At 46.5% G+C, this 21,933-nt stretch overlaps 1 protein-coding gene across 6 annotated transcripts; it reads left to right on the top strand.

The window, feature by feature from the left end:
- The first annotated feature begins 1,283 nt into the window (after positions 1-1,283).
- Positions 1,284-21,358, top strand: Mgat1 (alpha-1,3-mannosyl-glycoprotein 2-beta-N-acetylglucosaminyltransferase). Of its 6 annotated transcripts, XM_076936957.1 has the most exons (5): positions 1,284-1,420; positions 2,349-2,763; positions 4,544-4,691; positions 7,378-7,482; positions 18,818-21,358. In XM_076936957.1, the coding sequence occupies exon 5, from the start codon at positions 18,941-18,943 to the stop codon at positions 20,282-20,284; it is 1,344 nt and encodes a 447-aa protein (XP_076793072.1). In that variant the 5' UTR covers positions 1,284-1,420; positions 2,349-2,763; positions 4,544-4,691; positions 7,378-7,482; positions 18,818-18,940; the 3' UTR covers positions 20,285-21,358. The 6 variants fall into 6 exon arrangements, with proteins under 6 accessions (XP_076793072.1, XP_076793073.1, XP_034361846.1 ...); XM_076936958.1 differs by lacking the exon at positions 4,544-4,691; XM_034505955.2 differs by lacking the exon at positions 7,378-7,482.
- Positions 21,359-21,933: the final 575 nt, after the last annotated feature.

The raw sequence follows: 21,933 nt of genomic DNA, 5'->3' as shown, positions 1-21,933 counted from the left end.
TTCTAGCAAGTTTTCCAAGTACCATAGCTGGTTCCTGGCATCGAATAAAATAAAAACCAGAATCCCTAGATGTAAAAGGTATGTTTCCAGGAAAATCAACAGGGTAATTTGGTCTTTTAAGTCCAGTGCTTCTGAGTGTAGTTTTTAACAGATTTTTATTTTATGTGAAGGAATGTTTTGTCTGAATGCATAGAAGTGCATTGCATACATGCCTGGTGGCCAAAGGCAGAAGAGGGTACGAGATCCTCAAAAACTGGAGTCATAGATGGTTTTGAATAGCCATGTTGGTGTAGATAGCCGAATTCAGATCTTCTGTTAAGAGTAGCAGGTATTCTTAGCCGCTGTTACCTCTGTTTTTTTTTTTTTGTTTTTTTTTTTTTTTTTTTTTAAAGTCAGGTGGACTTGTTAGAGGCATAATCATGTGACCAAGCACCACAGATCCGGTCAGTTACTCTGTAAGATGTGAGTCAGCTCTAACATCTCTGCAAGCTCTGTTAAACCTCTGGTTCTAGGAGACCATATTTGGGGTTCTGACCTGTGAATATTCAGTTACTAGTTTCGTTGTAAACAACTCAGCACAGTTCGTGTTCAGTAAACAGTAACCCGGCGCTCTCCATCCTTTTAGAAAGGTCCTACCTCATCCAGCGATGCAGTGGAAAAAGAGTGATGAATAAAATAAAACTTTTTCCTGCACTGCTACTCAGGAAGCTCAGCTCAGTAACAGGTTTGTTATAACAGGCTTTGTTGATTACCGGCTGTCAGCATAAAGAATACCTAAAAGGCCTAAAAGGGTCCGTGACCTCAGAAGCTACTTCAGCCAGGCAGTTGCTAGGCGACTTTCTGGCGTTGGGATAGAGGTAGGGCAGCCTTCGCAGGTTCCGCCTTCACTTCCCGCCCTAGTTCCTGCCCCCTCTGGCAGTAGGAGCGTCAAAGCGAGCGACCGGTCGGAAGGCGGCAGCGCAAGCGCGCTACTTCGCGCGCCGCACTGAGTGACGCACGCTCCCGCTCTAGGCCTCAGCCTCCGCCCCGCCTCCTTTACCCCCCCACCCCCGTGTATTGCTCCCGCCCTGAGCCCCCGGCTACATCTTCACAGGGGCCTTCTGCAACGCCGGTCCTCCACCTCGTGAACACTGTGGAACTGGCCTAAGTCTGCAGACCCACCTCCCGTGCTCCCGTGGCGGCGTCGGTGATGTGGGTGGGGGGAGGAATGGGGAGCCAGCGGTTGCCTAGGACCTACTTCCGGAGGACAGACGGAAGTGGCTGCGGTGTCTGGTGGGAGGGGAAAAGGAGTGCGAGGGGGAGGGCCGGGCCGCAGGGGGTCGAGGGGGTGGGGCCTGCGGGCGGCTGGGACCGGGCCCCGGCCTGGATCTGGAGCCGGGAGGGCCGAGGCTCCGAGCCCGGACCGATGGGCGGGGCCCAGGTAAGCAGCCTGTGCCTGAGGGACTGAGTCCTAGGCACAGCGGAAGGGAGGGTTCTGAGTACAGGGAGGGTCTCAGTGTCACCGTGCGGTGAGATCGCTGAGCACTGAGCGCGGGGTTCGGAAGAGGAAGGGTGGGAGGAGTTAAGTTCTGGGGGGGTGTCATGTGTGTCGGCCACGCCCCTACAGGAAGAGGGGTGTGTGTGTGTGTGTGTGTGTGTGTGTGTGTGTATGTACTAACAGAGGATAGGGCAAAAGGGAGGGGTGTGTGTGTGTGTGTGTGTATGTACTAACAGAGGATAGGGCAAAAGGGAGGGGTGTGTGTGTGTGTGTGTATACGTATACTAACAGGGGATAGGGCAACAGGGAGGGCTTCCAAACTGAGAAACTGGGGCTACTACAAGCAGGACACAGGCCTCAAATATTCCAGGAGAGTGGCCCCGTGAAGGAGTTTGAAAGAAATTGGGAATTACATTCTGGGCATAGTTTTGCAAGCAGTGGGGGAGGTGAGGGTTGCAGGGAATGCCTGTGAAAGGTGCCAGAGGCTAGGTCTGGGTAGGATTTAGTCCAGTTGACAGGAGGTAGGAGATGAGAACACTGAACTCCCAGAGAAGCATGAGAAAAGATTAATAAGTGGTGTTTTCGAGAACAGTAGACCCTATTTTCTGCATTTTTTAGAAGACAGTCTTCCCATACTGACAGTACTTTTGGTAACATTTCTGCATTGAGAATAGGCATGACACAAACACATGCTCCAAATGATGAGGATACAGTATGTGCATGAAGAATGTACTTTTGTACAAATTGTGTGGAGTAGTTAAGAGAGTTTGTTGACCGATCATGGTAAAGGAGTGTAGTAAATATGCAAGTCTTAGAAATCCATTTGGGCATGTATTAGATGAGAGTGTCATCCTGTTTAAATGTTCCACAGGTTCACACAGAAATCAGCCTCCTGGGCCATGATGGTGTTAAAGCCTGCTTCTTCTCCTGAGCCCCAACAGAACACAAGTGGACCAGTGGATGATTTCTCTTGTCTGAGCAAGAGATGGCATAATCCCTGGAATCTGTCTACCACTAGCCTCTGAGCTTTAAAAGCCAGCTGGATGAAGGGATGTAACACGCACCTGGGAGGGACACTGAAGTCAGCAGTGGGGGGGGAGGGGCCCGGACACACCCCTTCCCCCCCAGACTCCTCCCCATCAGGGTCCAGTGGCCATGGACTTTGGACCTGGATAAGTGGAGAGAAGCTGTACTTTGGTGGATCTGATTCTCAATTTTGGAAATGAAGTATTAGGGGTGGGGGGTTTGTTGATCTCCAGGGAAGCAACAGAGAGAAGAAAAGAAAGGTAAGGTTTCTGTTACTTTCTCACTTAGTGCCTTGTTGTTGTATAGGAAATGTGAATGGGACCAGTCTGGGAATGCAGCCATGTCGGAAGTCGTGGCACCTCCCGTGCCCTCCTGAGAAAGAACCCTTCTCCTGATGGTGCACAGGAAGCCTCTACTTCACTCTTTTAAGGGGGCAGAGTTGTTCCTTTCCTGTTCCATACTGAGGCTCCAGTGAATAGCTGGTAAAGAATTGTGAGTTTAGGTAGGTGAGGTTAGGTCAAGGAGAGCCTAGAAGGAAATCAGGCTTCTGGAAGGGCTGTTGGATTAGTTACCTTTAAAAGCCTTTCCTCCAGTGAGATAATAGGATTTCAAATCTGTCTGGGCTAAGGCTGAAATGGATTACTCTGGCCATGCAGACTGCTCTGTTTTGGGAATCTATTAACAGAATAAGACTTGAAGGGAAGTGGGGAGGGGAGCTGGAGGATAGGAAGTGGTTAGAGAATTTACTAAATGATCTCTCTTCCTTCTTCCCCAATAAGGAAGCTTAGGTCATGAAATCTCATGGAAAGAACAAAAACATAAATTGAGTTTGGGGAACAGTAAAATCTGTAGTCTAGCTCAGACTTTCCTGGTCAATGTGCAACTTGAGATATGATAATTACCTCTGTCCTGTTCTCTTCACACTAGCAGATATTTCAGTTAGGTTGCTACTAGGAACAAATGGAATAATTTTACATTTTGAAAGTACCCTGGGCCTCGTACATATAAAACGGCAACATTGACTTTACTTGATTTCTTGTTTATTGTAACACAAAGAAAAGCTCTGGATGAAAGTTTGTTCATTTATTGAATGAACATGCTGGCTAGAGCCGTAGCAGACATATTGATTAAAGGCCTGCCTGGCAGTTGTTTCATCATGTTATATAAAGGTGGACAGTTTTAGGAAAACTTAAATTGAGGGATCCTGTCAGCTTTGGGGGGTAGAAATTTTAAGTCTAATGATCTAGTGAGAAGACAGAACTGTATTTCTTGGAGTGGGTACTGGACCTTTTCTCCTCTGTCATATCTCAGTCTGCTCTCAGGTGACAGTTGTCTCCAAACTGACATATCTTGGGCTTTTCTCTATAGGTTGTTAATAACACAAGCGAGTTTGTTCTTAGTTGTCTTGGTACCTGCCTGCTCCTTCCTTGAAAGTTTTTTTAAGTTCAGCTTACTTATACCAAGGTGCCTGTTTTTCCTAGTGATGATGTCAACAGCAGAAAGGAAGGGACTTGTCGTATGAATTTGAGGCAGCATGTGCTGGCCAGGGATAGCTAGACTCATTGAGCCTGTAAGTCAATAAGTTACAGAGGGACATTGCAGTCACTGAAGACAACAACTCTTCTTGTCATAGGAGTTCCTGTCTTTCCTCAGTGGCCTGAAGGCTTGGAAAGTCTGCTCTGAGTAGGTCTTCTGACTCTGAGCTCTTTCTCTTGTCTGAAGCTTGTCTGGACCCCTTTGAGACCAGGCTTCTACATATGAATCATAGTTGGATGTGTCACCTTCCCTTCATCCACTCAATAAATGCACGGTTGCCAGTCTTTGCTTATGTATGGGGGATCATGACTTCTTATGGCAGTGCCTCCTGAGCCACCTGTAGGGCAGGATATGTTCTAGAAGACTTCCTCATCCTATTGAGGAGTCCCTCCTGGCCCGTAAGTACCTATTGAGGAGGTGTGTTGCATTGATTGTGCCATCCAAAGTGTCAGGTCTGTTATCTCCTTTCCCTCATTAAGGAGAGTGTGGGGATTGCTTTTCTAGTTTGAGGAGGAGCTATGGGAGCCCTGAGCAGGAAGAGCTCACAGAAGGGGTGTGGCATATGCTGATAGTACTTCTGCCGGGGAGTGCTGAGTTGCCTTTAGGATCAGCCTGCCAGAGAGAGAAACTCGGTGCCCTGAGAGCCTTTCTGGTAAGTCCTCTCCTCCTTAACATGAGCTAGATAGAGGTTTCACCTGTCAGAGCCCAGCTCTCCCATTTCCCTTGACTCTTCTGTCAGATATTTCTTTCAAGCCTTCTCACGGGGTCAGCAGATTGCTAGGATGGCACACTCAAGTGTGTCAGGCTGTTAACCAGGACTGGTGATCAATTTAATCATACATTGTGTGAGGATTTTTAACTGAATGTATTTAGACCTTACTTTATTCTAAAAGGAAGTGCAGGTAGCTAATGAAGGGGTTTCGGAGGCATTGCTCAGTGGCCTTCTGTTAGTAAGCTGGGGTTTCTGTATCACTGTGTGGTTTGGGACAGACATGTTAGGAGGAATGAAAAGGGAAACTTAAACACTAGTTTAACACTTGGTTTTTTTTTTCCTCTTATGGCTTTATGCTAAGATCTCTTCAAAAATTCAGAGCATGAATCCTTTACAAACTGTAAACACTTTCAGGTATCTAAGTTGTAGTTTGTGGGGGCAATTTCCTGAAGTTTTTACTTTCTTTGTTAGTTCTTTTCTGGTGGTGGTAGAGTAGGCAGGCAAGCATATTACCTCTTAGTTCTCTGTTATCCTGTGACTAGATCTTCCTGTTTTTCCATTTGCACATAATCTGATCCCAGGCTCATCGCCAGTGTCCAAGACACCAAGCTCCCATTTCTTACCTTCTCCAGTGTAACCTCTATCGAGCTCCAAGGCCTCAATATTGATACATTCTTGTTACTTAGACCAAATGCTTTATTGCTCCTGTTTAAAAATTTACCCAATCCCAATTCTATGCTATACCCCTTTTTTTCAGAGGGGGTATTAGCCTTTTTGCATTTGGGGATCATTTTGTGAGCCTTAGAATTTAATCAAATTGCTGCAGAGATGAATGTGGTGGGGAGTTAGTGTGTTCCGACCTGCTTCCTGTCTAACTGCTTTGGCAGGCAAATCAGTCTGACATGGCCTGGGCTGCTCAGTCTTCACCATCTTCAATACCCACAATGTATGGATTTTATCCAGGATGGTGATTTGCGCTCCTTATATTTCGGATATCTACGGAGCAGTTTTCCAACTTTTTATACTTCAGGGAACTTGGTCATTTTTCTCACACTTTGACACTGAGTGTGGAAGCTATAAGTCCCTTACTTCCTTTTTATATAAGTAAAAAGAGGCCTAAAGTATCTAAACAGAGGCATTCTCTTACATGCATGGGCTTGAGCTTCCTGTCACAGTCTGTGCAGTCAGCTAAACTGGAAATGGTGGGCATACACAAACCACACCCACACACAGTCCTCCTCACTCATGTGTCAGCCCTTTCTACTTCAGGGCAGGATTCCAACTGCTGCTGTGAAGGTTTCTCTGCTGCCCCACTGTGTCCCTGTCACATGGGCACAAAGCCATCTCAGCAGTCCTTCTCAAGGACCAAGGACGTGGGTACCAGGTTTGGAAGCTGGAATGCCTAAATCTAAAATCTGGCTGACTTATGACTTAACAGCTTACATATACCCAAAGCCTCAGACTTCTCTGAAGAACAGATTGATGCTGTACTCTGCAGAGAAGCTGGAAGAGTATACAGAGAGGTCAAGAAAACAGGCTTGGAAGGAAAGGCAATTAGTACCTCGTGTCTTACAATTTTGTTTTACTTCCTCATCTGCCCACAGGGCCCTTAAGACACTCCCCACTTTCTGCGTAGTTTCTGGTGTCTGGTAGGAACAAGTTAGTGAATAATCACTCAGTAAACACATGTCTAAAAGTCCTGGGCAGCCTGGGCTCTGGCAGGCTAGTGAAGTCTGCAGGTAGGAAGGTCTGTCTGAGGTTGAGTGTATCAAGTGATCAACTGGCAGTGACCTCTGAAAAGTCACCTGCTGGGCAGCCTGTGGTTTTCTGCTCCCTTCTTGGGTGAAAGATCCAAGGGTGGTGGGAGCCAAGGCCTGAGCTAAGGGTCAAGCACAGCAGGATGTGGGAGGGAGTGCCGGCTGTGGTACCACCGGGAATGACAGTAGGGATTCCCAGACATCTCTGACTCCAAAATGGTCCAGCCAGTGAGATGTGGCTTGCTTTGAGTTGCTAATTATGCAGGGCCCAGATCTCAGAAATAGTCTGTGCTCTGGACCACTGTTGACATCCAAGCCAGGCCCTGAAACTCATGGTCTTCATCTCCCCCCCACACCCCTCAGCCTATTTGAGGCTTGATTGAGGTATTCCTTGTCAAGTACTCTGTTCAGCTGGGTCCTGATGAGTCTCCCTATCCCTCCCAGGCCCCACCATGTTTCTTTTGCTTTAAAATTCAAAGAAATACAGATACAGGGGTTCCCATGGCACTCCCCCATTCACTTTTAGGGTTACTACAAAAGCCTGTGATTGATTCTTTCCCTCCTTAGGACTTAGGTTTTGTGCACAGGCCTAACTTTAGTTTCCCCACCCATAAAGGGGCGCGCGCGCGCGCGCGCGCACACACACACACACACACACACACACACACACACACACACACACGAAAGAAAGAAAAGAAAAAGAATCGAAACGGCAAGCTGGCTCTTACCCACCTTGGGCAGCAGGTGTTTCCTCTCTAGCTTCCCTTTGACACCTCATACTTGTTGTTTGCACACCCTCACCCCTCTCTTGCGGGTTTTTTTTTTTTTTTTTTTTTCAACTAATAGTCTGCAACTTCCCGTGCATATAGGGAATCGTTTCCAGGTTCTTATGGGGGTCGGTGAAGACTCTTCTTGCTTCTAACACCACCACGTGTCCAAGTCAGGGAAGCTCTAGATTCACTGGACTGGACAAGGTACACTCTTGGGAAAAGTCTGTACTGGACAAGGTTGAGGGTGTGGGTGGGGTTGGCATCTACACAGGAGCTGCGACTGAGAGGGAGAGGACCCCAAACAAACATCTCTGCTACCACTGCCTTTCAGAAGTTAGGGGATTTGGGAAGACCGGTTGTTTAGATCTTGACTGGTGATCAGGAAGTCAGCAGTAGAGGAAGGCCCCGGAAGGAGGGGCCAGCGCGGACTCGCCCGTGGCAGGGCGGGGACCAACAGAGGGGCCTAGGGGCTGGGGGAGCGCCGCCCCGCCCTCCCGGGGAAGGACCACATTGCCGGCTAGCAGGAAGGCCAACCAGACCGGACGAGGCCGTTTCAGCGCTGGGTGTTGCCGGTCCTGGCGAGCCTGGTTCCTGGCGGGGTGAGTTGAGAGGATCCTGTGAGCTGGGCCGGGGGACGCCAGCGTCCTCAGTCCTGGGGCTTGTCCCAGGAGGACAAGGAGCCCAGTGGAGGGAGGCCGCGCTGCCAGGGAAGTCGGGTCTGAGTCCCGAGTGTGCTCCAAAGCCGGCGGTGAGAGTGGCGGGCCCGCCCCGGGCCGCGCAGCGCGCAGTCTCCCCCGCGCGGGGAAGTGGGAACTTAACGCACAGCCACAGGATTCCCGGCCTTCAGCTGCTGGAGGGAGGGGGCTGTTGTGAAACTCGGCTGGGGCTGGAGGGCACCGTGGGTGCGGGCAGGGAAGAGATGGGGTCGTCCTGAAGAAGTGGGCGACTGGAGTGGAAGGTGGACTTTATGCAAGCCTCACCCCAGCGACCAAGCTTCATAAGTTGCTAGGGCTGTTTTTTGCTCAGCCACAAGGAAAATTTGACTCAATGTTGAAATATGTAATTTGGCAAGAAAACTTTTTCCCTAGCCTCCTTGCTAATATGTTTGGAACAGGGGGCCCCCAAGAGGTGCAGAACCCCCTATTGTACAAAATGTGGTTCAGAGGAACTGTGGCCCACCCATTCCGTGTCTCCATGAAAGAGTGGCCTTCTGGTGAAGCTTCATTTGTGTTAACCTTTGCTACTGTAATGGCTCTCGTGCTTGAGACTATTGTTGGCCAGCTTTTGTCTGTCATTTTTAATCCTATTTAGACTAGAGCGTCCCTGATTCTGGGGTCTTCCCGTTTCCAGTCACCAGTCCTTGACTGTTTAGTATGGAGATCACCAAGAATGGCAATATTACATCCCTGCCTCTGTTTCTCAGAAGGCTCTATTACCGTGTGTTCAAACTCCATGTCATTGCAACAGGTTCAACTCACTTTCTACTTAGGACATCAGGGTATCCCATTCTCATCCAGACATCAAGGACGGTGGAGACCAAAGTCAGTTGTCTGTTTACAGTAGCTCTTCGGTAATGGCTTCAGGGCTTTGCCTGGCTGTCTGTTACCAGGCTGAAGCAGCATTGTGTTTCTCTTTGACCTGTTCCCCAGGTGACTAGCCTGTATCCCTCCTAGGTCTTACCCTCTATACCCTTGAATTATTTAGCATTATCTACTCGGGCTCCTTTTCAGTTCTTCTTTCTCTCTGAAATTATGGAGCCTGGTACATCATACAGAGTATAACAAGAAAGTAATTCACTTAGATAGCCGTTATCTGTGATGGGTACTATGTGCTCTGTACTTTTATCATACTGGCAAAGCAGAAGCAGGAGGGACAGTTCATTAACGGTTCTTCCGTCTGGAGACTTAGTTTTAAGGCTGGAGGTAATGATTGCTCTCCTGCTCCTGGTTGGAAACTGACTAGTTGCTGCTTACTTGTTGCTTAAGAAGCACCTTTGGCAGAGAGGGGCAAGACTGGGATCTAGAGTGTCAGAAGCTAGATGTGACAGTGCACGCTTGTAACATCAGAACTTCGCAGGCTGAGGCAGGAGGATCATCAGCTGTAGTCAAGTTTGCACTATGTATACCCTCTTTTTTTAAAAAAAAACAACAAGTGTTAGAAAGGAATCTGCTCATAGGCAGTCCTTCAGATTAGAATGTGAGTAGGCCCCAGAGGGATTGGCAAGACTTGCCCAGAGCCACCTGGCATCCGACTGAACCTTCTGTATTCCTGTATTCCGAGACTCAATTCTCATCCCACTGTGATGCAAATGTTGTTGTTTGGTGGTATGGGTTCACCTGCTTAATTTCCTCAAAGGAGGCCTAAGAACACTAGAAACATGAAAGCAAGTTTTGAGTGTGTACATTACAGGCAGATCTCATAACCAATGTATTAAAGACTCAGGTCAGGGTTGATGGATACTTTATTTTGTTATTTGTTTGCTTTTTTTTGTTTGTTTTGGCTATTTACTTGAGGGTTTTTTTTTTTTTTTTTTTTTTTTTTTGCCTTGACTGTCCTGGAGTTTGCTCTGTAGACCAGGCTGGCCTTGAACTCACAGAGATCCACCTGCCTCTGTCTCCAGAGTGCTGTGATCAAATGCATGTACCACCATGCCCGGCCTATGATATTTTATTTTTAAAAGGAAAATACAGCAAAATAGTTTTTCAAATGGCCCTGTTCATAAATATCCTGTTCTACATGCTGTTGCAGTTTAACTTTGTCCTCTTCCCACTCACTGGTAGGATTCTCCATTTTCATTTCTCTCTTAAAAAATATTTGTGTGGGGCTGGAGAGATGGCTCAGTGGTTAAGAGCACTGACTTCTCTTCCAGAGATCCTGAGTTCAAGTCCCAGCAACCACATGGTGGTTTACAACCATCTGCAGTGGGATCTGTTGTCCTCTTCTGGTGTGTTTGAAGACAGTGACAGTGTACTCATATACATGAAATAAATAAATACATCTTTAAAAAAATATTTATGTGTATACATATTTTGCCTGCATGTATGTTTGTGCAGCACTTGCATGCCTGTTGTTTTCAAAGGCCTAAAGAAGCCCTTTGTTTTTTTAATCTATTTTTTATTGGATATTTTATTTACATTTCAGATACCATCCCCTTTCCCCATTTCCCCTCCCTAGAAAACCCCTATCCCATGCCCCCTTCTCCTTTTTGTTCTTATACAACTTTTTTTAAATGTTAACCAAAGGCTTTATAAGTTTGGTAATGCTCAATATCAATCAGAAGTGTAACCTAATACCCAACCTAGATTTATCAACTATCTTTGACTGGTGGAGACATGTGAACATCTGCCTCCATGTCTGGCCCCTCTCTCTTTCTCTCTCATCACCTGGCTCCTCCTCTCCTTACTCCTCCTCCTCTCCTTACTCCTCTTCCTCTCTGTACTCCTCCCACCTTAGCTCCTCCTACATATCACCCTTCCTGTTAAAATAAAACTTTTCTCTCAAAATATAGTTAGAACATAACTATACCAATTTATGTCAGTAAGGTGCAAGATAGACCTAATACCCAGTCCATCATTGTGTTGACTAAGGAGAACCTCTGTCATCTCTCCTAACTAAAAGACTTAGTTCTGAACCTGGCTTTTTTCTTGGCTTTAGAATGAATGTCAGCTGAAAACCATCCCCTCAAGTCTTTTCTCTCAAAGTAAATAGCCAGGATTGGCTATGAGACTATAAGTCTTCAACCCTGTCAGAAATCCAGAGTGACTGAGTTAACTGAAGTTATGGGAAGCACAAAGCATAGCTTCTAAAACTTAGCCAATTTATAGAGACCGCTGAACACCTGGACAGTCCCTATACTACAGAACGTTGGAGCATCCGATCTTCAGCCTTCTGGCCCAGGATCATCTGACAGACCTAGTGATGCAGAATTATTAAGGGCTGATCACTTAAAGAGGCCCTTTGAATTGGAGTTACTGAGAGTTATGAGCTGCCATCCAGGCTCTGGGGGTTGAACCTGGGTCCTATAGAAGAGCAGCAAATGCTTTTAACAGCTGAGCCAGCTCTCCACCTCATTGTTATCTCTTAGAAATGGTGGGAACTAGTAGTTTCCCTAGGAATTGAATAAAGCAAAAGAGAGCCAAGGCTGCCTAAAGAAAAGGCTTCAAGTGGCCTTGTTGAGGTCTTGGAGCACTTTCTTCTCTTTGGAACCCAGCCACTGAGTTCACCGGAAGCCTGGGCCACATGGAAGGAACACATGATGCTGTTCCAGCCAGCACTCCAGCCAGTGTCCCAGTCAACATCAGCATCAGACTACAGATGTGTTATGGAACACGCATCTACAGGAGGCTAGCTTCAGCTTTTGAGTCTTCCAACCCGAGGTCCCAACATCAAACAGAGATAGGTCCTTCCGTCTGTGCTCCACTTTCTAAATTCTTCAACTGTTGATATTGGATGAGGAAATAGGTGATTGTTACAGTTTTAAGCCAAACAATTTTGAGGTAATTTGTTATTTGTCCTCCCACCCCCCCCCCAAAAAAAAAATACTGGTAAGAAATGGGTGTGAGTATAGCAATCTTTAAGACTGGGGCTGGGAACCTGAAGGGAGCAGGTCGGGAGAGTGCTCACCCTGCTTCTCAGGAATCATTTTTTCATGATTTCAAGTACTGACTGCTTAAATGAGTCATCCCAGACTTGGTGGCTTTTCGTGTCGCAGTCTGATGGGGCCGGTTCCCTTTCGTACTTTGTGGGTTGACTCTGGCAGTCAGCTGGAATACCTTCACTGTCCTGCTTTGGTCTGTAGCCCCGACTTAGTTCCGACTTCCCAGCATGTCTCCTGAGGTTACAGGTGTGCTCCATCATGCTCAGCTGTCTTGTCTTTTAGGGATGACTTATAGGAGTCACAGGGTCTCAGAATCAAAATGAGGGAATGTGGAGGCCCCCTCCCCCAAGGAAAGACTATCCATCATTTTGAATAAGGAGCTCACAGGAGGGGAGGTGTGGCAGTTGTCTGTGGAAAGTGCAGTTCTTCACTTTTGCTGCTGTTTTTATCTTCGTTCTCCCTGCTTTAGTTAATACAACAAATGGTCCTTCATGCAACCTCTCATCACACTGTACACATGGACCAAGCACACGGTAGCAGGTCTCGAGGACATAGAGCCTCTCTTCTTAAGGAGTGAGATAAGAGCTAAGGAAGTTCCATCTTGGGTTCTGTTACAACATGGAGAGTGCAGTGAAGAGTAGTCGTGGGGGGCTTGGTTGTATCTGGGATGTCACAGGCTAAAGAATGTGAATGTTCTTAGGTGGGGTACTGGGTAACATTTCAGGAGCAAAGACACAACAGTGTGCAGAAGTAGTACCTGGGGAAGTAGCCTTCTGAGACTGTTGTATGGGATCCATGTGGTTTGTGGTGGAAAAGAGATTATATCAGTATAAAAGTCTGTTGTTGTAAAGTCCATTTCTGCCAAACGAAGTTTTCATTTTTTTCCTGTGGGCAGTGGCAGCTTCTGATGGCTTTTAATATTAATGTGTTCAAGAGTCTATTGCTACCAGAAGGTGACTTAGAAGCCACAGGTAGATCATCAGGTTAGCTGGGGAGCTACATCAGAGGTTCCAGCTTCAAACAATATTCATAATAAACAATTCGGGTTAACGGGTCCGAGGGTGTGAACTGAGAACTGGCAGTGAACGGTAACTTTCAACCTTGGCATAACTCTGAGGCTTCTAGGGCAGCTTACATTTCTAAAGTTAGAAGCTTGCATGGCATGGGGAACGGGTTCGTGAGCCCCAGTCTCTGACAGGAGCTGTGGATAGCTGCTGGCTTCAGCAGGAGAAAAAGAAAAGAGTTTTCTTTAAAGATGTGGCTCCTGCAGTACAAGAAGACCTACAGAGCCAACTGACGTGGGTCCACGAGGGCTTACAGAGACTGATCCACCAACCGAAGAGCATGCAGGCCTGGACCGAGGCCCTGCACATGTGTAGCAGAAGTGCAGCTTGTTCTTCATGTGGGTCCAGTAACAGTAGGTACTTCTCTGATTCAGACTCACTTCCCCCTTTGGATCCCTTTCCCTAGCTGGGTGCCTTGTGTGGCCTCAGTGGAAGATGCGCTTAGTCCTGATGTGACTTGATGTGCCAGGGCAGGTTGGTACCCGGGAGTGGGGAAGGGGTGGTAGGGTGGGAATGGGAAGAGAGGAGGGAGGGGAGCTGTGATAGTGACCTAAAGTGAATGAATAAATGAGTAAAAAAAAAAAAAAACATGTTGCTCCTGGAAGGTCCACCATGTTCTAGGGAATGGCCCCATACCCATGAGTATATGAGTAGCACAAATTGGAGTGTAAACCAAGAGGACAGGGAAGCTGTGGGTGGATTTGGTCATACATTCTCATTCTCTCTCTCTCTCTCTCTCTCTCTCTCTCTCTATATATATATATATATATATATATATATATATATATATATATATATATGTGTGTGTGTGTGTGTGTGTGTATGTATATATACACACACATGAATATGATTAAAATTCGTACATTATATGAAATTCTCAAAGAAAAAATTAATCTGGTGTATGTACTCTGTTATAAACAGAGCAATGCACCCTGATCCACCATGTTTATTTCTGTGGCAAAATGTGAATAGACACTCGAGTGGAATGGAGAAGATCAATAGCCTCACATTAAATTAGATCAGATGCTGCCAAATGAGGTGCTACCAAATGAGGTGCAGTAAGATTTGATTATCAAATGGGTTTTGAAAACTTTTTTCAGTGCATTTTGGATTGAAAATGACAGTGGAGGGATTGTACATGTGTGCGGCACCTACAGTGAAGACACTGTTTAGGTGGCAGGTACATCTAAATGTTGAAGTTTGTACCTTGGCAGTGTGTGGTGCTGATCTAACCTTGTATTGTCTTTTGCCGTTTCACTGGTGTTGATGGTGATGGAGACATGCACTATTATGATCTGAAGGCATCAAGAAAGAATTATCTTGGCATTTATTTTGTTATATAGCTGGTAATGTTCTAAATATGCTGTGGAATATCCCATCCAATCCTTAAAGCAACTTGCTGAGGTATTCAATTATTCTTTCATTCTTAGAAGTGAGAAAATTGAGTCTTACAGATGTAGGAAAACACAGTCTGATGCCAAGCATTGCTTCTTGGGTATCTGGCTTTGCTGCTGCTGCTGCTGCTGCTGCTGCTGCTGCTGCTTCTTTTCTTCTTCTTCTTCTTCTTCTTCTTCTTCTTCTTCTTATTATTATTATTATTATTATTATTTTATCACTACTATTATTATTATTATTTTAAAATCTGTACCAAACTTCATATGGTGCCCGAGGGGACCCTGAGCAGTGTTCCCTGGAGGAGCTTCCACCCCGCCAGCCAAGGATCACACCTCTAGACATGGCATCTGCTGTAGAGAGCATCACACACAGTCAGTGTATGTTCATATACTACTAACATCTAGACATGGATGAACGTCCTGCCCTGAAGAATATGTAGGAACATGCATGACACAGGGAATCTTAATGGACTTGTGTGGAGAGGCAGCTAGGGCTTCAGCAAGGGAATTGTGCATTTTCATGGCAGAAGAATCAAGTATTGTTAGAGAGTTCATAGTGAAGGGCTGAGGAGGAGGGTAGGAAGAGACCAAGAGCCTGAGAGAGGTTTTTCTATGAGCCATCCAGCCACTCTAAATGGATGTAGACTTGCTAAAAGTCCTGCTGACAGGCAATCCAGGCTTGCTTTGATCTGCACGCTAGTGGATGCATTACACCTAGTTCAACATCTAGAGAAAACAAAAAGTCATTTGAAAGTAAAGTCGAAGGGTAGGTAGGTGATTTCTTGGGGATTTGCCACCATCTGAAAACTTGGAGGTAGACCTGAAGTGACAAGTCAAGGACACTCCCCTATCCCAGAAGACAGACAACATTTAAGGTAATTCTTTTTGCTGTTTCCTTGTCTTTCTCCCATCCTTTTGTTTTAAAGACTTTTTCCTACTTGGTCACCTATTTAGGAAGCAGGAAGTTGGGGAATACCCTGAAATCCTGGCCATTGGAATTCAGGGAAAGTTTCAACATTGACCACATTCTGAAAGGGATTGAAGGAGAACTGGCAACTGGTAAATCTCTCAGCTCTCCCAAGAAAGTAGTGTAATGACAAAGCTGAGTGGAAATGGCCCCAGGTTTCTGCTATATGGTGTTCTGGAATTATGGGGGGTGCCTGGTTTTAGGAGGAAAACCAGTGATGGGGGCAGGCAGGGGTTTGGAAAGACAGGACCCAGATCAGAGGGCTGCAGAGAATAGATCTGGTATTCAAGGTTTTGACTAAAATAGAGAATGGGGTAAGTGTGGAGCAAGGCTTATTCTCGTGCCCTGGCCCTTCTAAGAGCCTGGCAGGAGCAGGTCTGTGATTGAGGGGTTCCAGGTAAACCTGCTGTCTCTGCTTTCCTTACTGCATGTGCCCAGCTGGGGAATGCAAATTAAAACTATGCACAATGCAAATTAAAACTCATGTTGCCGTATTTTATTTTTTTGAGAAACTTTATTTGAAAAAAAAAAAAGTTTCAGGAATACAAATGGCCCTTCAGAGTGACATACTGATGTTATTCAGGTTTACCTGTTGTTAATGTCTGCTCCATTCAGTCTGTGTAGTCATTTCTGTTCTGAACTACTCGAGGGCACCTTTCTAAATATTTCAGTGTGTATTCCCTGAGACTTGTGATGTGCTCTCTTCCATACCTCTATGGCTATCAGCTACTATATAGACTTTAACCTACTGTCTGCATCCAATTTTACTTTATGATTTGTGACTTACATTTTTTTAGGTTTATTTTTTTTCTATATTATGTGTATGAGTGTTTTGCCTACTAGTATGTATGCATTGTTGATGTCTTCAAAGGTTAGAAGGTGTCAAATCCCCTGGCACTGGAGTTGTAGATGATTGTGAGCCACCTTGTGAGTGCTGGGATCTGAACTCTGGTTTTCTTCAAGAGCAACAAGTGCTCTTAACCACTGAGTCATCTCTCCAGCCCCTTAGTGTCTTTTCTGTAAGAAGAGGTTTATTGGAGTGTAATTGACACACAGTAAACACACGCATTTAAGAGGCAGTTTATTTTGATATATACACCCATTAAACTATCACCGTAATCAAGACAGTGACTACATCCACCCACCCCAAGTTCACTGATTTCCTCCAGCCCCAAACTGAGAGCGTGGGCTCTTCAGCAGTCACCAAGAGACCAAGTCAGCTTTTCTCTTTTATTTTTATTTTTGCCAGTCTCATGAGTAGCATCATCTCAAGCTAGTTTTAATTTGCATTGTGCTTATGCTTGAAGTGGACCGACCGTCTTTGATATGTTTGAGGACTGCAGGTGATCTTCTGAGTTACTGGTACTGGCTCATTTTCTATAATTTTTTTTTTTTTTTTACTTCAGTTTCCTCTGTTATTTCAAACTCCCCCCAGGGTGGTATTGTGTATCTATGGTTGATGCTGCAGAAGTACTCCGTTTGCTCTTTGGCTTCCTTGTGCTATTTCTATCCACGACGCGACAGCCTTTCAAGTAAGGAAAGGGTTCTTTTGTTAACACCAAGATTTCGAGTCATAATTAGAAAGCCTTTTTGTGCTGCCATGTTTCTTCCTACCTTTTACTTTTGTTGTTTCTTTGCTTTGTTTTGTTTTTATTGTTTTAAAATTATGGTGCACTTGTAATTATTCTTGTATATTGATATAATTTTACATTTTCCCAAATGCCTGTATAGTAATTCCAGCCCTGTTCTAGTCATCGGATAGTCGGCTCATTCATAACCATCCAGTCGCCAGCCTTGAGTGGATACTGCTTTGATGCCTCATTGAGCAGGTCCCTCTCCACCACACATTGTCACTGTTTTCCTAGATGTTCTGATGTGTTTTCTTCTTCCGGAGAGTTCTGGTGACATTTTATTTTCTTTTTTTTTTTTTTCTTTTTTCTTTTTTTTTTTTTTTTTTTTTTTTTTTTTTTTTTTTTTTTTTTTTGTGGCTCCATGCAAAATCTTTTGTGCTTTTTGGTTTTTGTTCAAGGCAGTGTTTCTCTGTCTGTGTAGCCCTGGCTGTACTAAAACTCACTCTGTAGATAAGGCTGGCCTCAAACTCACAGAGATCTGCCTGCCTCTGCAAAAGTGTTTTGATTGAGATTTTTGATGGTCCAGTGTGGTTTAATCAAGGAAAGAGATGAAGTGTTTTTCAGAAATTTTAATTTTGTTTCATACAAGTTTTTGAATGCTTAAGTTTACTTTTAAATATTTTGTTTTCATGGCTTTTCTATAGGATTTTTTTTAAATGTCCATTACTTGTAGTTATTATTGTGGACATGAGTATGTTAGTTGTTTTTACTATTGATTGCAATATAACTGTTTGTAGAAATCCTCATAATATCAGCAAACAGTTTTACTTCAGCCTTCAGTTGTTTCGTCTAGTCTACTTGTATTGGCTAATTAATAACCATTGAGGTTGTGGGCATCATGGCTTTTAAAATTAATGTATTACTATCACACAGATGCATGTGTCTTGTTTTGGTTGTCCTCACCCTCTCTGTTCCCCCTTCTCCTTCCTTTCTGGACCGTAGGATCCTTTCCGTTCCCCAATAATCTATATCTTTTCTATCACTCCCCACCCAACCCCCCCGCCACCCAAGGGCCTTGGTTTTTCTCTGTGTAGCCCTGGCTGTTGTAGAACTTGCTCTGTAGACCAGGCTGGCCTTAGACTCAGAGACCTGCTTGCCTCCTCCTCCTCCCAAGTACTGGAATTAAAGGGGTGCATCACCACACCTGGCCTCTCCTCTACTTTGAAGCTGTTGTTTGTTACCACAACAAGAGAAAATGTACGTGTTTGGCTTTTGCTTAACACGATGCCCTTCAGTTCTTTTGACAGGATTGTGTTCTTTCTGGCTGACACTGCTCCATTGTGTATCTAAACCACACTGGTGTATCTGTTAATCTGTCACCGACACGAGGCTGATTACATAACTTGGATATTGTGGGTAGTGCCTCTAAGCATGAGTGGTGTAGGCAGCCTAGCTTTACTTCTGACATCATTGTATCAAACAAAGTGACCTAGACACAGAGAGACAGATGTTTTCTCATTGTGTTCCTTACTAAGTCCATTATAACATTTGATTTTTAAAAAATCAGTAATTTTAGTGCAGTTTGACTTGAGGAGTGGGGGTCAAATGGTCTTACCTCTCACTCCTTCTAAACTAGACTGGATGAAAGACAAGAAATGAAATCTGTGGTCGGGAACCAGGAGTTGGAGTTTTCCATTTTGTTTTTATTATTTTTCGGCTCTATTCCACAAGCATCATTCTCTGCCTCCTTGTCAAAGTCACATTGCTTTTCTCAGGACTCATTAGCTCATTTTGAAGCGGTGGATGGAACATGTCAACTTGATCCTGTAGTCAGCCACCCTCTCTCCTCCTTCCTCAGTCTCTCACCTGTGCCCAGCCTCTCCCCGGTGCTGTGTGAAGTTATATAAACTTGAGGTAACAATTGGTTTTCTCTCTCCCCTCTTTAGGTACATGGCTTCTTCCTACTCTCAGCCTAGAAGAATAAACCCTTAGACTGTGGGGAACTGAGCCAGGCAAGCCAAAGGCAGCCTTGAGCCCTTCCTTGCCTGTCCTCCCCTGCGGGGGCCAGGATGCTGAAGAAGCAGTCTGCAGGGCTTGTGCTTTGGGGTGCTATCATCTTTGTGGGCTGGAATGCCCTGCTGCTCCTCTTCTTCTGGACACGCCCAGCACCTGGCAGGCTGCCCTCAGACAGTGCTCTTGGTGATGACCCTGCCAGCCTCACCCGTGAGGTCATCCACCTGGCCGAGGACGCTGAGGCGGAGTTGGAGCGGCAGCGGGGACTGTTGCAGCAAATCAAGGAGCATTATGCTTTGTGGAGGCAGAAATGGAGAGTTCCCAGTGTGGCCCCTCCAGCCTGGCCCCATGTGCCTGTGACACCCTCACCAGCTGTGATCCCCATCCTGGTCATTGCCTGTGACCGCAGCACTGTCCGGCGCTGCTTGGATAAGTTGTTACACTATCGGCCCTCAGCTGAGCGTTTCCCCATTATTGTCAGTCAGGACTGTGGGCACGAAGAGACAGCACAGGTCATTGCTTCCTATGGCACTGCGGTCACTCACATCCGACAGCCGGACCTGAGTAACATTGCTGTGCAGCCAGACCACCGCAAGTTCCAGGGTTATTACAAGATTGCTAGGCACTACCGCTGGGCACTAGGCCAGATCTTCAACAAGTTCAAGTTCCCGGCCGCTGTGGTAGTGGAGGATGATCTGGAAGTGGCACCAGACTTCTTTGAGTACTTCCAGGCCACCTACCCACTGCTGAGAACAGACCCCTCCCTTTGGTGTGTGTCTGCCTGGAATGACAATGGCAAGGAGCAGATGGTAGACTCAAGCAAACCTGAGCTGCTCTATCGAACAGACTTTTTTCCTGGCCTTGGATGGCTGCTGTTGGCTGATCTGTGGGCAGAGTTGGAGCCTAAGTGGCCCAAGGCCTTCTGGGACGACTGGATGCGCAGACCTGAGCAGCGGAAGGGACGGGCTTGTATTCGTCCAGAAATTTCAAGAACTATGACCTTTGGTCGCAAGGGTGTGAGCCATGGGCAGTTCTTTGACCAGCACCTGAAGTTCATCAAGCTGAACCAGCAGTTTGTGCCCTTTACCCAGTTGGACCTGTCGTACCTGCAGCAGGAGGCCTATGACCGGGACTTCCTTGCCCAGGTCTATGGTGCCCCCCAGCTACAGGTGGAGAGAGTGAGGACCAATGATCGGAAAGAGCTGGGGGAGGTGCGGGTACAATACACTACCAGAGACAGCTTCAAGGCCTTTGCTAAGGCCCTGGGTGTCATGGATGACCTCAAGTCTGGTGTCCCCAGGGCTGGCTACCGAGGCATTGTTACTTTCCAGTTCCGGGGCAGGCGTGTCCACCTGGCACCCCCACAGACGTGGAATGGCTATGATCCTAGCTGGAATTAGCAGCACCTGCCTTCCCTCCTGGGTCTCCTTGCTGTGTGATGAGCTGGGTCAGGCCTGCAGGCCCTGGGCTATACCATCCTGCCAGTGTCTCTCTGTTGGATCTGTAGATCTTCCCTTTTTGTCCTGGCCATCCCCCAAGTGGCATTCTAGTGCATAAATCACAGGATGAGGGTTATACTCCTGTTGTCAAGGGAGTATTGTGTGGTATGTTCAGGGCGTATTGAACAAGAAACCACTGTGTGGTATGGGGAGGGTTGGGCCTGTTGGAGCCAGGCTTGTAGTGGCCTGAGTTCTCTTCAAGGGCATCTGTGGAGAGCTTGGCAGCTCCAGCTCTCTCTCCTGACCAGGCCTCTCGACCCTAACCTGACTCCTGTCAGTACAGGAGCCCACTTTATGTACCTATCCCCCCCTTTCTCCACCTTCCCCCAGTGTGGGGCTGGATTATGGAAGAAGGAATGGATTTGTGGCCAAATGAGACTAACCAAAGGGATTTACTGTCAGAGTTAGGCTGGATTGCTGGGTTGCCGTGGTCACTGCCTCCTGGCTTCTCTTCCTGCTGACTTTGTTCTTGTCCTGCAGCAGAGCAGTGTGTTGTAAGACGGAAAGTGGGAACGAAAGCAAGACTTGTCCAGTGGTGGAGCCAGTTGTCAGGAGTGGCAGGCAGAAAGCCTATGCTTGGGTACACCCGCTTCTTGCCCGTGGCCCCACTCCTTTCTGAAAGTTAGTTCCCTCCACATTCTTCGGGAGGATTCAGTGCCAGCCTAGTGGAAGACAGGGGCTCCATGCCTCTTTTCCCCTGGGGTTTGGTACAGAGGTTCCTCCCTGAGGGCTTGCTCCTGGTGGCCGTCTCAGCAAAGACACCAGCAGCTGAGACCAGGCCATTTGTGCTCCTGAGCCAACTCCTGTCCTCTGCCTTCCCAAGCATCTCCACGTCTTCCCAGGCCAAGATGCAGGTGGCAGGCTGGAGAGAAGCTTGTGTGTCTTTGTTTGTTGCCTGACCTTAGTTTCATGGAAGAAAATGGAATCTACAGAATTATTTTCAAAAATAAAGTAAAGGCTGAATTGTCTGAAAAATATGTGTGTCTTAGGGAAGAAGGTGAAAGGGGGTGGGGGAGGGGAGTGGCAAAGGGAGAGAGTAAAGTCTGCAGGAAAGAGCTAGACAGTGGGAAAGCAAGTGGACACCTCGAGGATAGAGAATGGCTGGGGGTTGAGGGACAATGTAGGATGGGGCCAGGTGGGGTAGCAAGGCTAGCTTGTGAGGAAGGCCTGAGGTTGCAAGCCTGCTGTTAATCTCAAGCTGACCACAGGCTCCTCCGTTGGTAAATAGGTCTGGGAGTGGTCTGCAAAACAAAAATAACAAAACCCTGGCATGTAAACCCTCCAAATAGTGCTGCATACCCTTTGCTGGCTCAGGCAGCATCTGTTGGGCAACTCCGCAAGCTGCCCATGAATCCAGGGTTTGCAATGCATATGCAGCGGGCTATGCTATGTGGTGGCACCTAAGGCTCCTGATTGTGATAGTGACAGCCAGAGCACGTCTGTGCCACCCTCCATGTTTACTGAAACTTCTCGTTTCACAGGCAGCACTCTGGAAACTTTTATTCCATGTGTGTGTCTGTGTGCATGCGTGTGAGTGTGTGTATGAATGT

Source organism: Arvicanthis niloticus, chromosome 6, assembly GCF_011762505.2.
Source record: "Arvicanthis niloticus isolate mArvNil1 chromosome 6, mArvNil1.pat.X, whole genome shotgun sequence".
In the NCBI taxonomy this organism is placed as follows: domain Eukaryota; kingdom Metazoa; phylum Chordata; class Mammalia; order Rodentia; family Muridae; genus Arvicanthis; species Arvicanthis niloticus.
This window is presented reverse-complemented; position numbering and strand designations above follow the sequence as displayed.

Bases quoted from the DNA above. Each gene is read 5' to 3' on its own strand.
- Mgat1 (XM_034505952.2), top strand. From the start codon at position 18,941: ATGCTGAAGAAGCAGTCTGCAGGGCTTGTGCTTTGGGGTGCTATCATC.